Source organism: Oncorhynchus nerka, linkage group LG25, assembly GCF_034236695.1.
Source record: "Oncorhynchus nerka isolate Pitt River linkage group LG25, Oner_Uvic_2.0, whole genome shotgun sequence".
NCBI classification, from domain to species: domain Eukaryota; kingdom Metazoa; phylum Chordata; class Actinopteri; order Salmoniformes; family Salmonidae; genus Oncorhynchus; species Oncorhynchus nerka.
Window position 1 is genome coordinate 3,662,947 of NC_088420.1, and position 16,839 is coordinate 3,679,785.

Sequence of the window (16,839 nt, forward strand, 5' to 3'; positions counted from 1 at the left end):
TTTATATCAATACCAGAAGACAGTAGCCCTGACTGTCACTTGGCATAACATCAGTGATATACACAGTTTATATCAATACTAGAAGACAGTAGCCCTGACTGTCACTTGGCATAACATCAGTGATATACACAGTTTATATCAATACTAGAAGACAGTAGCCCTGACTGTCACTTGGCATAACATCAGTGATATACACCGTTTACAAAAATGCAATCCTCTGGTATTGATATAATGTAACTCGATGTTTCATCCCCAAAGCAGATCGTGGAAAGACAGATATTCTTCGAAAGATTAAAACAGAGAACTGTTTATAAAATATTTGAGGTACGAAGTGATCTTTCAGTACAGAGAGAGGAGGAGAGGAGAGGAGAGGAGAGGAGGGGAGGGGAGGGGAGAGGAGAGGAGAGGAGAGGAGAGGAGAGGAGGGGAGGGGAGGGGAGGAGGAGAGGAGAGGAGAGGAGAGGCGAGGCGAGGAGAGGAGAGGAGAGGCGAGGCGAGGGGGAGGGGAGGGGAGAGGAGAGGAGAGGAGAGAGGAGAGGAGAGGAGAGGAGAGGCGAGGCGAGGCGAGGCGAGGCGAGGCGAGGCGAGGCGAGGCGAGGAGAGGAGAGGAGAGGCGAGGCGAGGCGAGGAGAGGAGAGGATGGGAGAGGAGAGGCGAGGCGAGGCGAGGAGAGGAGAGGAGAGGCGAGGCGAGGCGAGGAGAGGAGAGGAGAGGAGAGGAGAGGAGAGGAGAGGAGAGGCGAGGCGAGGCGAGGCGAGGCGAGGCGAGGCGAGGAGAGGAGAGGCGAGGCGAGGCGAGGCGAGGCGAGGAGAGGAGAGGAGAGGCGAGGCGAGGCGAGGCGAGGAGAGGAGAGGAGAGGAGAGGAGAGGAGAGGAGAGGAGAGGAGAGGAGAGGAGAGGAGAGGAGAGGAGAGGAGAGGCGAGGCGAGGCGAGGCGAGGAGAGGAGAGGAGAGGAGAGGAGAGGAGAGGAGAGGAGAGGAGAGAGGAGAGGAGAGGAGAGGAGAGGAGAGGAGAGGCGAGGCGAGGCGAGGCGAGGCGAGGCGAGGAGAGGAGAGGAGAGGAGAGGAGAGGAGAGGAGAGGAGAGGAGAGGAGAGGAGAGGAGAGGAGAGGAGAGGAGAGGAGAGGAGAGGAGAGGAGAGGAGAGGAGAGGAGAGGAGAGGAGAGAGAGGAGTAGCTCCACAACAACACTAAGCTAGTTTACTGAGAAAGCAGCATCCGTGGTCTCTAAAAATAACGGCTGGAAAAAAATGGTAATTTAAATGTTAAATAATAAACCTGCACAACAATATTTATATATATTTATATATATGTTCAAACTGATTACAATGAGAGAAGAACACTTCCAAGTATTATACACTGTACAAATGCAACATGCAACAATTTCAAAAATGTTACTGAGTTCCAGTTCGTATTAGGAAATCAGTCAATTGAAATAAATTCATTAAGCCCTAATCTATGGATTTCACATGACTGGGAATACAGATATGCATCTGTTGGTCACAGATACCTTAGAAAAAAGGTGGGGTCGTGTATCAGAAAACCAGTCAGTATCTGGTGTACCACCATTTGCCTCGAGCAACGCGACACATCTCCTTCACATAGAGTTGATCCGGCTGTATGGCATGACAATAGGCCTCAGGATCTAATTGCGGTATCTCTGCATTCGAAAATGCAATTGTGTTTGTTGTCCGTAGCTTATGCCTGCCAATACCATAACCCCACCTCCACACCATGGGGCACCACTCTGTTCACAACGTTGACATCAGTAAACACCATACCATAACCCCACCTCCACACCATGGGGCACCACTCTGTTCACAACGTTGACATCAGTAAACACCATACCATAACCCCACCTCCACCACCATGGGGCACCACTCTGTTCACAACGTTGACATCATCAAACTGCTCACCCACAAGGCACCACACACACTGTCTGCCATCTGCCCCGTACAGTTGAAACCGGGATTCATCCGTGAAGAGCACACTTCTCCAGCGTGGCCAGTGGCCGTTGAACGTGAACATTTTCCGACTGAAGTTGGTTACGACACCGAACTGCAGTCAGGTCAAGACCCTGGTGAGGACGACGAGCACGCAGAGGAGCTTGCCTGAGACGGTTTCTGACAGTTTGTTTAGAAATGATTTGGTTATGCAAACCCACAGTTTCATCAGCTGCCCGGGTGGCTCGTCTCAGACGATCCCACATGTGAAGAAGCCTGGGCTGCGGTTGTGAGGCCGGTTGGAAGTACTGGCACATTCTCTAAGCCGCCTCAGCTTATGGTAGAGAAATGAACATTAAATTAGCTGGCAACAGCTCTGGTGGACATTCCTGCAGTCAGAATGCCAATTGCACGCTCCCTCAAAACATGAGACATCTGTGGCATTGTGATGTGTGACAAAACTGCACATTTTAGAGTGGCCTTTTATTGTCCCCCAGCACAAGGTGCACCTGTGTAATGATCATGCTGTTTAATCAGCTTCTTCATATGCCACACCTGTCAGGTGGATGGGTTATCAAAGGAGAAATGCTCACTGACAGGGATGTAAACACATTTTTTCACAACATTTTTGAGAAATAAGCTTTTTGTGATGTATGGAACATTTCTGGAATCTTGTATTTCACTTTTACATGTTGCGTTTATATTGTATATTTCTGTTTAGATCTTTAGTTCCACCTCTTTGAACAATTAGTACCGTACACATCAGATAGGTAATCATAATCTTAAATCAAATGAAAGCCAAAGAGTTTAGACAGCGATGATGAGCAGGTGAACATCAAGAGAAACAGGCTGACTGTACTGAGCCAGATCAACTCCGATGGTGTAAAACCCCAACAGACCTGTTCATAATTCATAAAGGTTAAAACAACTGTTTATTCAGTGAAGGTTAAAAAGAAAATATTAAAGATGCTCCTGTTGCATTGCCATCTCAAGCGCACAGACACACACACACCTCCCTCCAAAAACACTTGTGGAATTGCAGTTTCACACGTGTAAATCCTATTTTTAACACACGAAATGGCTGTTTTCACATGTTGACCCGTAAATACATGAAACCATACACTACCGTTCAAAAGTTTGGGGTCACAAGTGCATTAGAGCGTCTAGTTTGAGAAACAGACGCCTCTCACAAGTCCTCAACTGGAAGCTTCATTAAATAGTAGCCGCAAAACACCAGTCTCAACGTCAACAGCGCATTTGTCCGATCTTTCCTACATTTGTCCGATCTTTCCTACATTTGTCCGATCTTTCCTACATTTGTCCGATCTTTCCTACATTTGTCCGATCTTTCCTACATTTGTCCGATCTTTCCTACATTTGTCCGATCTTTCCTACATTTGTCCGATCTTTCCTACATCTGTCCGATCTTTCCTACATTTGTCCGATCTTTCCTACATTTGTCCGATCTTTCCTACATTTGTCCGATCTTTCCTACATTTGTCCGATCTTTCCTACATTTGTCCGATCTTTCCTACATTTGTCCGATCTTTCCTACATTTGTCCGATCTTTCCTACATTTGTCCGATCTTTCCTACATTTGTCCGATCTTTCCTACATTTGTCCGATCTTTCCTACATTTGTCCGATCTTTCCTAATGAGGAAAACCGTTACAGTTTGATTTTCTAAAAAAATATGTTTTTGAATTGGGGCCGTCAGAGTTAACCTGTTAACTCAAGTTAACTTTTTGTCATTTTAGTTGCACTCCTTTAAAAAGAAAAAGTGATTCATCGCATTGTCTGATATCTTTCAAAATACAGGAAAAAGGGTTATCCAACAATCCAACATACATAATGTACACAGTTTAAAACAGCAATACGATGTGAAAACAAGTGATTACATTTGAAAGAACGTCTGCTTTATCAACTAACCAAGTTTTTCTAATCACTTCGGACAAAATCAAGACGTCAACATTCTTCTAATTATATTAAACATCTAATTACATCTAAATACATCTAATTCAAATCTAATTCAAATATAATTACACATCTAATTCAAATCTAATTACATCTAATTACATCTAATTCAAATCTAATTACATCTAATTCAAATCTAATTACATCTAATTACATCTAATTCAAATCGAATTACATCTAATTACATCTAATTACATCTAATTCAAATCTAATTACATCTAATTACATCTAATTACATCTAATTCAAATCTAATTACATCTAATTACATCTAATTCAAATCTAATTACATCTAATTACACCTAATTCAACTCTAATTACATCTAATTCAAATCTAATTACAAAATTACGGCTAAATTTGAGCAAATTCTTTACGGTTAATCTTCAATAATCACTCATGCTGCCAAACATACCCTTGTAAAATTGACCATCCTACCAATCCTCGACTTTGGCGATGTCATTTACAAAATAGCCTCCAATACCCTACTCAACAAATTGGATGCAGTCTATCACAGTGCAATCCGTTTTGTCACCAAAGCCCCATATACTACCCACCATTGCGACCTGTACGCTCTCGTTGGCTGGCCCTCGCTTCATACTCGTCGCCAAACCCACTGGCTCCATGTCATCTACAAGACCCTGCTAGGTAAAGTCCCCCCTTATCTCAGCTCGCTGGTCACCATAGCATCTCCCACCTGTAGCACACGCTCCAGCAGGTATATCTCTCTAGTCACCCCCAAAACCAATTCTTTCTTTGGCCGCCTCTCCTTCCAGTTCTCTGCTGCCAATGACTGGAACCTTGGCCAGGTCGCAATTGTAAATGAGAACTTGTTCTCAACTTGCCTTCCTGGTTAAATAAATGTGAAATAAAATAAATAAAATAATCACAGCAAATCCTGTAATTAACTCGATTAGATTGTATTTTTTTTTGTCAGCCCTATTTTGAATTGAACAGTGAATTGATCATAAATGTACATTGGAAGAGAAACCCAGTGTCGGCCATCTTGTGATGGTCTAAATGTTCCCCCACACAGTTCCAATGTATTTCACCATCATGGTCACCATACAGACTGAGGGAAACCCAGTGTCGGCCATCTTGTAATGGTCTAAATGTTCCCCCACACAGTTCCAATGTATTTCACCATCATGGTCACCATACAGACCGAGGGAAACCCAGTGTCGGCCATCTTGTAATGGTCTAAATGTTCCCCCACACAGTTCCAATGTATTTCACCATCATGGTCACCATACAGACCGAGGGAAACCCAGTGTCGGCCATCTTGTAATGGTCTAAATGTTCCCCCACACAGTTCCAATGTATTTCACCATCATGGTCACCATACAGACTGAGGGAAACCCAGTGTCGGCCATCTTGTAATGGTCTAAATGTTCCCCCACACAGTTCCAATGTATTTCACCATCATGGTCACCATACAGACTGAGGGAAACCCAGTGTCGGCCATCATGGTCACCATACAGACCGAGGGAAACCCAGTGTCGGCCATCATGGTCACCATACAGACTGAGGGAAACCCAGTGTCGGCCATCATGGTCACCATACAGACTGAGGGAAACCCCATCCAGTCAGTTTGGTAAAGATGATGGCACATTAACATGTACCACGAGAAATATTTACATGTTGTTGGTAATTAAACAACTGAGAGGTGACAACAACTCCTGTTAACTAGTTAAACCAGCATAACCCATGTTAACTAGTTAAACCATTATAACTCCTGTTAACTAGTTAAACCATTATAACTCCTGTTAACTAGTTAAACCATTATAACTCATGTTAACTAGTTAAACCATTATAACCCATGTTAACTAGTTAAACCATTATAACTCATGTTAACTAGTTAAACCAGCATAACCCATGTTAACTAGTTAAACCATTATAACTCCTGTTAACTAGTTAAACCAGTATAACTCCTGTTTATCAGTTGATGAATTGCTTAGAGACCCCAGTAGTGATACAGTATAACTCCTGTTAACTAGTTAAACCATTATAACTCATGTTAACTAGTTAAACCAGTATAACTCCTGTTTATCAGTTGATGAATTGCTTAGAGACCCCAGTAGTGATACAGTATAACTCCTGTTAACTAGTTAAACCATTATAACTCCTGTTAACTAGTTAAACCAGTATAACTCCTGTTTATCAGTTGATGAATTGCTTAGAGACCCCAGTAGTGATACAGTATAAATCAAATCAAATCAAATCAAATCAAATTTTATTTGTCACATACACATGGTTAGCAGATGTTAATGCGAGTGTAGCGAAATGCTTGTGCTTCTAGTTCCGACAATGCAGTGATAACCAACAGTAATCTAACTAACAATTCTAAAACTACTGTCTTATACACAGTGTAAGAAGATAAAGAATATGTACATAAGGATATATGAGTGAGTGATGGTACAGAGCAGCAAACAGTAGATGGTATCGAGTACAGTATATACATATGAGATGAGTATGTAGACAAAGTAAACAAAGTGGCATAGTTAAAGTGGCTAGTGAAACATGTATTACATAAGGATGCAGTCAATGATGTAGAGTACAGTATATACGTATGCATATGAGATGAATAATGTAGGGTAAGTAACATTATATAAGGTAGCATTGTTTAAAGTGGCTAGTGATATATTTACATCATTTCCCATCAATTCCCATTATTAAAGTGACTGGAGTTGGGTCAGTGTTAATGACAGTGTGTTGGCAGCAGCCACTCAATGGTGGCTGTTTAACAGTCTGATGGCCTTGAGATAGAAGCTGTTTATCAGTTGATGAATTGCTTAGAGACCCCAGTAGTGATACAGTATAACTCCTGTTTATCAGTTGATGAATTGCTTAGAGACCCCAGTAGTGATACAGTATAACTCCTGTTTATCAGTTGATGAATTGCTTAGAGACCCCAGTAGTGATACAGTATAACTCCTGTTTATCAGTTGATGAATTGCTTAGAGACCCCAGTAGTGATACAGTATAACTCCTGTTTATCAGTTGATGAATTGCTTAGAGACCCCAGTAGTGATACAGTATAACTCCTGTTTATCAGTTGATGAATTGCTTAGAGACCCCAGTAGTGATACAGTATAACTCCTGTTTATCAGTTGATGAATTGCTTAGAGACCCCAGTAGTGATACAGTATATATTGTAAATATAAAAATATATAAATATCATTCCTCCAATTATGAGTAATGTTGTGTTGGTAGAGCAGGACATTGTGGGACTTTGGATTTTGGACACTAGCCAAGCTAGTATACCACCATTTCTAAAAGCCCTGGTGACATTCTACAAGCCCTGGTGACATTCTACAAGCCCTGGTAATGTTCTACAAGCCCTGGTAATGTTCTACAAGCCCTGGTAATGTTCTACAAGCCCTGGTGACGTTCTACAAGCCCTGGTGACGTTCTACAAGCCCTGGTGACATTCTACAAGCCCTGGTGACATTCTACAAGCCCTGGTGACATTCTACAAGCCCTGGTAATGTTCTACAAGCCCTGGTAATGTTCTACAAGCCCTGGTAATGTTCTACAAGCCCTGGTGACGTTCTACAAGCCCTGGTGACGTTCTACAAGCCCTGGTGACATTCTACAAGCCCTGGTGACATTCTACAAGCCCTGGTAATGTTCTACAAGCCCTGGTAATGTTCTACAAGCCCTGGTGACATTCTACAAGCCCTGGTGACATTCTACAAGCCCTGGTGACATTCTACAAGCCCTGGTAATGTTCTACAAGCCCTGGTAATGTTCTACAAGCCCTGGTAATGTTCTACACGCCCTGGTGACATTCTACAAGCCCTGGTGACATTCTACAAGCCCTGGTGACATTCTACAAGCCCTGGTAATGTTCTACAAGCCCTGGTAATGTTCTACAAGCCCTGGTGACATTCTACAAGCCCTGGTGACATTCTACAAGCCCTGGTAATGTTCTACAAGCCCTGGTGACATTCTACAAGCCCTGGTAATGTTCTACAAGCCCTGGTAATGTTCTACAAGCCCTGGTGACATTATACAAGCCCTGGTAATGTTCTACAAGCCCTGGTGACATTCTACAAGCCATGTTCTATGCATAATTTCTAGCCATGTCAGAAAAGTACTAGCCTTTGGCTAATGGGATAACTATATTTCCATCAGTTATTATGCAGGGCTAGGTGTGTTGGGTCAGTGTGTAGTTGTGTAGGGTCAGTGTGTAGTTGTATCGGGTCAGTGTGTAGTTGTGTAGTTGTGTAGGGTCAGTGTGTAGTTGTGTAGGGTCAGTGTGTAGTTGTGTAGTTGTGTAGGGTCAGTGTGTAGTTGTGTAAGGTCAGTGTGTAGTTGTGTAGGGTCAGTGTGTAGTTGTGTAGGGTCAGTGTGTAGTTGTGTAGGGTCAGTGTGTAGTTGTGTAGGGTCAGTGTGTCGTTGTGTAGGGTCAGTGTGTAGTTGTGTAGGGTCCGTGTGTAGTTGTGTAGGGTCAGTGTGTAGTTGTGTAGGGTCAGTGTGTAGTTGTGTAGGGTCAGTGTGTAGTTGTGTAGGGTCAGTGTGTAGTTGTGTTGGGTCGGTGTGTAGTTGTGTAGGGTCAGTGTGTAGTTGTGTTGGGTCAGTGTGTAGTTGTGTAGGGTCAGTGTGTAGTTGTGTAGGGTCAGTGTGTAGTTGTGTTGGGTCAGTGTGTAGTTGTGTAGGGTCAGTGTGTAGTTGTGTTGGGTCAGTGTGTAGTTGTGTAGGGTCAGTGTGTAGTTGTGTAGGGTCAGTGTGTAGTTGTGTAGGGTCAGTGTGTAGTTGTGTAGGGTCAGTGTGTAGTTGTGTTGGGTCAGTGTGTAGTTGTGTAGGGTCAGTGTGTAGTTGTATCGGGTCAGTGTGTAGTTGTGTAGATGTGTTGGGTCAGTGTGTAGTTGTGTCGGGTCAGTGTGTAGTTGTGTAGTTGTGTCGGGTCAGTGTGTAGTTGTGTAGGGTCAGTGTGTAGTTGTGTAGTTGTGTTGGGTCAGTGTGTAGTTGTATAGATGTGTCGGGTCAGTGTGTAGTTGTGTAGGGTCAGTATGTAGTTGTGTAGGGTCAGTATGTAGTTGTGTTGGGTCAGTGTGTAGTTGTGTAGTGTCAGTGTGTAGTTGTGTAGTTGTGTAGGGTCAGTGTGTAGTTGTGTAGTTGTGTAGGGTCAGTGTGTAGTTGTGTAGGGTCAGTGTGTAGTTGTGTAGTTGTGTAGGGTCAGTGTGTAGTTGTGTAAGGTCAGTTCTTACCCTCTGTGGGGCGAGGTGTACAGGAGGCGCCAGGCTGGCAGGAGGGTCAGTGATGTAGGTCTTCTTAGGGACAGGTTGTGGGAAGCCCTGCTGGGTAGGAGCAGCAGTATAGCTAGTCTGGGGTCTCCAGGTGTTCCCTGGTTCTCCCCCGTACCCTCCTGGTTCTCCCCCGTAGCCTCCTGGTTCTCCCCCGTAGCCTCCTGGTTCTCCCCCGTACCCTCCTGGTTCTCCCCCGTAGCCTCCTGGTTCTCCCCCGTACCCTCCTGCTCCCGGGTAGGCCTGCCCTGGGTAGCCTGCCACAAATGTACATTCAATTATTGTGCCTTTTTTTTTTTTTACCAGGAAAGTCATTGAGAACATATTCTCTTTTACAATAATGACTTGTACATGATACCAACGTATTGAAAAAAATACAATAATTACACGATATCTGTCATTTCACAGTGCCTTTGCTTTCACAGTGCCTTATGCTTTCACAGTGCCTTATGCTTTCACAGTGCCTTATGCTTTCACAGTGCCTTTGCTTTCACAGTGCCTTATGCTTTCACAGTGCCTTATGCTTTCACAGTGCCTTATGCTTTCACAGTGCCTTATGCTTTCACAGTGCCTTATGCTTTCACAGTGCCTTATGCTTTCACAGTGCCTTATGCTTTCACAGTGCCTTTGCTTTCACAGTGCCTTATGCTTTCACAGTGCCTTTGCTTTCACAGTGCCTTATGCTTTCACAGTGCCTTTGCTTTCACAGTGCCTTTGCTTTCACAGTGCCTTTGCTTTCACAGTGCCTTTGCTTTCACAGTGCCTTATGCTTTCACAGTGCCTTTGCTTTCACAGTGCCTTATGCTTTCACAGTGCCTTTGCTTTCACAGTGCCTTTGCTTTCACAGTGCCTTTTCTTTCACAGTGCCTTATGCTTTCACAGTGCCTTATGCTTTCACAGTGCCTTTTCTTTCACAGTATCTTTGCTTTCACAGTGCCTTTGCTTTCACAGTGCCTTATGCTTTCACAGTGCCTTTGCTTTCACAGTGCCTTTGCTTTCACAGTGCCTTTGCTTTCACAGTGCCTTTGCTTTCACAGTATCCTTGCTTTCACAGTGTCTTTGCTACCCGGTCTTTTTAAATGTTTTAATGGTTCCTAACAGGTTATCATTTCACATGCCATGGGACAGGTTAGAATTGCACCCGGAGTGTTTTAATGTTGGGGTTAATTCCACAAATTCAATTCAAATTCAATTCCCTCTCCCTGTCAATTCCATTTGATTAAATACAAATTCCAGGTCAGTCTTTCAATTCTGAAATACCACATCACAGTGTGACATCACAGTGTTCCGTCACAGCAGCAAGATGTGTGACGTGTTGCCACCAGAAAAGGGCAACCAGTGAAGAACAAACACCATTGTAAATAAAACCCATATTTATGTTTATTTATTTTCCCTTTTGTACTTTAACTATTTGCACATTGTTATAACACTGTATATAGACATAATGACATTCGAAATGTCCCCCTAATTTTTATTTTTTTACATTTGTGAGTGAAATGTTTACTGTTCATTTTTTATGTGTTTTGATGTTCCCGTGTGGCTCAGTTGGTAGAGACCGTCTCAGTTGGTAGAGACCGCCTCAGTTGGTAGAGACCGCCTCAGTTGGTAGAGACCGTCTCAGTTGGTAGAGACCGCCTCAGTTGGTAGAGACCGTCTCAGTTGGTAGAGACCGCCTCAGTTGGTAGAGACCTCCTCAGTTGGTAGAGACCTCCTCAGTTGATAGAGACCGTCTCAGTTGGTAGAGACCGTCTCAGTTGGTAGAGACCGTCTCAGTTGGTAGAGACCTCCTCAGTTGGTAGAGACAGCCTCAGTTGGTAGAGACCGACTCAGTTGGTAGAGACTACCTCAGTTGGTAGAGACTGCCTCAGTTGGTAGAGACCTCCTCGGTTGGTAGAGACCGCCTCAGTTGGTAGAGACCGCTTCAGTTGGTAGAGACCTCCTCGGTTGGTAGAGACCGCCTCGGTTGGTAGAGACCGCCTCGGTTGGTAGAGACCTCCTCGGTTGGTAGAGACTACCTTGGTTGGTAGAGACTGCCTCAGTTGGTAGAGACCGCCTCGGTTGGTAGAGACTGCCTCGGTTGGTAGAGACTGCCTCAGTTGGTAGAGACCGCCTCAGTTGGTAGAGACCGCCTCAGTTGGTAGAGACCGCCTCAGTTGGTAGAGACCGTCTCAGTTGGTAGAGACCGCCTCAGTTGGTAGAGACCGTCTCAGTTGGTAGAGACCGTCTCAGTTGGTGGAGACCGTCTCAGTTGGTAGAGACCTTCTCAGTTGGTAGAGACCTCCTCAGTTGGTAGAGACAGCCTCAGTTGGTAGAGACAGCCTCAGTTGGTAGAGACAGCCTCAGTTGGTAGAGACCGCTTCAGTTGGTAGAGACCGTCTCAGTTGGTAGAGACCTCCTCAGTTGGTAGAGACCTCCTCAGTTGGTAGAGTATGGTGCTTGCAATGCCAGTGTTGTGGGTTCAATTCCCAGCGGGGACCAGTATGGAAAAAGTAGAGAAATGTATCCACTCACTAACTGTTCCTGTAGACTTCTGGTAATTGAGCTAACGCTAGTTAGCAATTGCCCGTGAAACTACCTCTACCTTTCTCTGGGGCGGCAGGGTAGCCTAGCGGTTAGAGAATTGGACTAGTAACCGAAAGGTTGCAAGATCAAATCCACGAGCTGACAAGGTTCTGTCAAGGTTCTGTCGTAAAAATCTGTTGTTCTGCCCCTGAACAAGGCAGTTAACCCACTGTTCCTAGGCCGTCATTGTAAAATAAGAATTTGTTCTTAACTGACTTGCCTAGTTAAATAAAGGTTAAATACTGGATGCAGAGACATAAAAATGGTATTCGTTTGAAAATGATATTCTGTTGCAGCTCGCGATATTCCCCCCAAATAGTTTTCTAAAATAATAAAATATAAAACTGTGCTTCTACACCTGCATTGCTTGCTGTTTTGGGGTTTTAGGTCTGGGTTTCTGTACAGCACTTTGAGACATCAGCTGATGTAAGAAGGGCTATATAAATACATTTGATTTGATCTGCGGACCCCCTGCAGGGCCACGGCCCCCAGTTTGAAAACCCCTGAATCATGCTACTGTTCAAACAGCCTAGCTATACTGGACATATAGAACTAGATGAAATGACTAAAAACTAATCCATTAAGTGGAAAATCTTCTTTTTTTTTACAATTCCAATTCAATTCCAAATCAAACAGTCTAATTCCAATTCAATTCCAAATCAAACAGTCTAATTCCAATTCAATTCCAAATCAAACAGTCTAATTCCAATTCAATTCCAAATCAAACAGTCTAATTCCAATTCAATTCCAAATCAAACAGTCTAATTCCAATTCAATTCCAAATCAAACAGTCTAATTCCAATTCAATTCCAAATCAAACAGTCTAATTCCAATTCAATTCCAAATCAAACAGTCTAATTCCAATTCAATTCCAAATCAAACAGTCTAATTCCAAATCAATTCCAAATCAAACAGTCTAATTCCAATTCAATTCCAAATCAAACAGTCTAATTCCAATTCAATTCCAAATCAAACAGTCTAATTCCAATTCAATTCCAAATCAAACAGTCTAATTCCAATTCAATTCCAAATCAAACAGTCTAATTCCAATTCAATTCCAAATCAAACAGTCTAATTCCAATTCAATTCCAAATCAAACAGTCTAATTCCAATTCAATTCCAAATCAAACAGTCTAATTCCAATTCAATAACTTTAAGAATGTTAAAATAAGAATTGGATTCAATCTAAATTCTCTACTTCATGAATTCAATAATTTAATGTGAAGTTCTAATTAAACCCTGATGTCTGGTAGGCTAGTCACCTTGAGGAGCGAAGCCTGGCTGGGGAGGCCCATAGGCAAAATCAGGGCCCCTGGGCTGGGCAGCCATGTACTGGACCGGGCTCCTGTTGGGCTGCTGGGAAAACTGCTGGGGGGGCCCAGGGGACTGGTGCTGGGGCCCGGGCTGTGCAGACCTCACCTGGGGAAAAGAAGAAGATTACTGAGAGTTTTTCAATTTTTCCTGTTTCCCAACCTCTGTGAGAGACTCCACTCAGCTTGAAGGGCTCTGTGAGAGACTCCACTCAGCTTGAAGGGCTCTGTGAAACACACAGCTCAGCTTGAAGGGCTCTGTGAGACACACAGCTCAGCTTAAAGGGCTCTGTGAGAGACTCCACTGACCTTAAAGGGCTCTGTGAGAGACTCCACTGAGCTTAAAGGGCTCTGTGAGAGACTCCACTGAGCTTAAAGGGCTCTGTGAGAGACTCCACTGAGCTTAAAGGGCTCTGTGAGACACTCAGCTGCAGTGCAGTGCCCAAAGATAAAATGGCAGTAGGATAGGATCAAGGACTTGATAGCAATGACTGCAAGTGATCTGTTTGCTATTGATCTTATAGCAATGAGACAAAAAATGTGGGACAATAAAGACAGATCGATAGATTGATTAATTAAAATGATTGATTGACACCTGAACGTTGAAGGTGGGCTGGCTGGGGGTGGAGGCTGTGGCGTAGGAGGCTGGGACTGGCTGGGGGGCCGTCTGGAACTGGGGCCTGGCCAGTATGGAGGCTGAGGAGGAGTTCTCCGCTTGGGGCCGGGGCAGTGTTCCGCCTGGGGCCCCGGCCTTGGGAGAGGACTTCTTGGTGGCCGTCAGAGGAGGCTGGGTGGGGATGACCATACGTTTGTACCCTGTCACCGGAGCGTTGGGACTGGTCAGAGTTCCAGAGTTCTGTAAAATAGAACGATTTTTAAATCAAATACCCTTTCCTTTAATCCTCTGCCGAACACCGAGTGTGCCTGCTGCTCAAATGAAGTTAGGAAGCAGGCTGGGTAGTTAGCCTGTTTCTTCCATATCAATCTCCAGACTAACTACCCAGCCTGGGCTGATGGCTAATATAGAGGAAGCAGGCTGGGTAGTTAGTCTGGAGATTGATATAGAGGAAGCAGGCTATCAATCTACAGACTAACTACCCAGCCTGCCTCTTCCATATCGATCTCCAGACTAACTACCCAGCCTGCTTCCTCCATATCAATCTCTGGACAAACTACCCAGCCTGGGCTGATGGCCAACTACCCAGCCTGCTTCTTCCATATCGATCTCCAGACTAACTACCCAGCCTGCTTCCTCTATATCGATCTCCAGACTAACTACCCAGCCTGCTTCTTCCATATCGATCTCCAGACTAACTACCCAGCCTGCTTCCTCTATATCGATCTCCAGACTAACTACCCAGCCTGCTTCCTCTATATCGATCTCCAGACTAACTACCCAGCCTGCTTCCTCTATATCGATCTCCAGACTAACTACCCAGCCTGCTTCCTCCATATCGATCTCCAGACTAACTACCCAGCCTGCTTCCTCTATATCGATCTCCAGACTAACTACCCAGCCTGCTTCCTCTATATCGATCTCCAGACTAACTACCCAGCCTGCTTCTTCCATATCGATCTCCAGACTAACTACCCAGCCTGCTTCCTCTATATCGATCTCCAGACTAACTACCCAGCCTGCTTCCTCTATATCGATCTCCAGACTAACTACCCAGCCTGCTTCCTCTATATCGATCTCCAGACTAACTACCCAGCCTGCTTCCTCCATATCGATCTCCAGACTAACTACCCAGCCTGCTTCCTCTATATCGATCTCCAGACTAACTACCCAGCCTGCTTCTTTCCTCCATATCAATCTCTGGGCAAACTACCCAGCCTGCTTCCTCTATATCGATCTCCAGACTAACTACCCAGCCTGCTACCTCTATATCGATCTCCAGACTAACTACCCAGCCTGCTTCCTCTATATCGATCTCCAGACTAACTACCCAGCCTGCTTCCTCCATATCGAGCTCCAGACTAACTACCCAGCCTGCTTCCTCTATATCGATCTCCAGACTAACTACCCAGCCTGCCTCTTCCATATCGATCTCCAGACTAACTACCCAGCCTGCTTCCTCCATATCAATCTCTGGACAAACTACCCAGCCTGGGCTGATGGCCAACTACCCAGCCTGCTTCTTCCATATCGATCTCCAGACTAACTACCCAGCCTGCTTCCTCCATATCGATCTCCAGACTAACTACCCAGCCTGCTTCCTCTATATCGATCTCCAGACTAACTACCCAGCCTGCTTCTTCCATATCGATCTCCAGACTAACTACCCAGCCTGCTTCCTCTATATCGATCTCCAGACTAACTACCCAGCCTGCTTCCTCTATATCGATCTCCAGACTAACTACCCAGCCTGCTTCCTCTATATCGATCTCCAGACTAACTACCCAGCCTGCTTCCTCCATATCGATCTCCAGACTAACTACCCAGCCTGCTTCCTCTATATCGATCTCCAGACTAACTACCCAGCCTGCTTCTTTCCTCCATATCAATCTCTGGGCAAACTACCCAGCCTGCTTCCTCTATATCGATCTCCAGACTAACTACCCAGCCTGCTACCTCAATATCGATCTCCAGACTAACTACCCAGCCTGCTTCCTCTATATCGATCTCCAGACTAACTACCCAGCCTGCTTCCTCTATATCGATCTCCAGACTAACTACCCAGCCTGCTTCCTCTATATCGATCTCCAGACTAACTACCCAGCCTGCTTCCTCTATATCGATCTCCAGACTAACTACCCAGCCTGCTTCCTCCATATCGATCTCCAGACTAACTACCCAGCCTGCTACCTCTATATCGATCTCCAGACTAACTACCCAGCCTGCTTCCTCCATATCGATCTCCAGACTAACTACCCAGCCTGCTTCTTTCCTCCATATCAATCTCTGGGCAAACTACCCAGCCTGCTTCCTCTATATCGATCTCCAGGCTACCTCAGTCTGACTCCCACATGGCACCCTTTTCCCTATATAGTGCCTGTAAGGTGAACTACTTAGGGAAAAGGGTGCCATTTGGGACTCAAACCCTGGACAGCAAAAGCCCTCACTACCCTGGCCCAATTCCCCCAGACATAAACTAAGGGTAATAAAGCTAGCAGGGAGGGAGGGAGGGGATCAATTGTTGGGTGGAGGACGCCATGACAGTACGTTGGCAGTGCAAGAGGAAAATGGTGCTGACTGTAGCTGGCTGGGGTGAGGATGGTGGTAAATCCTAGAGATATGTTGTCCCAGTGATCCCTGGTGGAAGAGGAAACAACTGGACTCTCAGTAACAGGAAACGAGTTTCTCAGTAGCTCAATGCTGAGCGATATCTCACCATTGACGTGTCCAATTTCTATATTTTTGGGGGGTGACTTCTTTCCCCACACAGGAGATGTGTGTGTCAGATTCAGATTCACAGTGTTTAATAGTGAATGGCTACAGGTGTGCTTGCAGGGTAACAGTGAACCTCTCAGGCTTGTGACACTGGTACGTTGTGGTTCAATGCCTCTCAGTTAGTGAATTAAAGATGTGTTGGATTGGTGATCTCAGGCCAGGACTGAGGGAGGGAAGAGGCCACTACGGGAAAACTATTGATCTCTGAAATATGACAGGAGTTCCTCACTGGCTCGATGCAGGACAGAGAATGTATGTGACTCAAATGGCATCCTACTCTGTATATAACGTCCCAACCTGATTCACCTGTCATGTTCTTGTCTCCACCCCCCACCAGGTGTTTCACCTGTCTTGTTCTTGTCTCCTCCCCCCACCAGGTGTCTCCTCCCCCCACCAGGGGTCTCCTCCCCCCACCAG

General features: G+C 45.0%; 1 protein-coding gene across 5 annotated transcripts in view; it reads right to left on the reverse strand.

The window, feature by feature from the left end:
- LOC115123150 (lipoma-preferred partner homolog) overlaps positions 1-16,839 on the reverse strand; it is a 462,733-nt gene that overhangs the window by 227,862 nt on the left and 218,032 nt on the right. For all 5 annotated transcript variants that reach the window (XM_065009483.1, XM_065009486.1, XM_065009484.1 and 2 more), the window contains 3 exons: positions 13,627-13,887; positions 12,984-13,140; positions 9,124-9,416 (listed from right to left, as the gene is read on the reverse strand). In XM_065009483.1, coding sequence (XP_064865555.1) covers positions 9,124-9,416; positions 12,984-13,140; positions 13,627-13,887 — 711 coding nt within the window. The remainder of the gene's footprint in view (positions 1-9,123; positions 9,417-12,983; positions 13,141-13,626; positions 13,888-16,839) is intronic.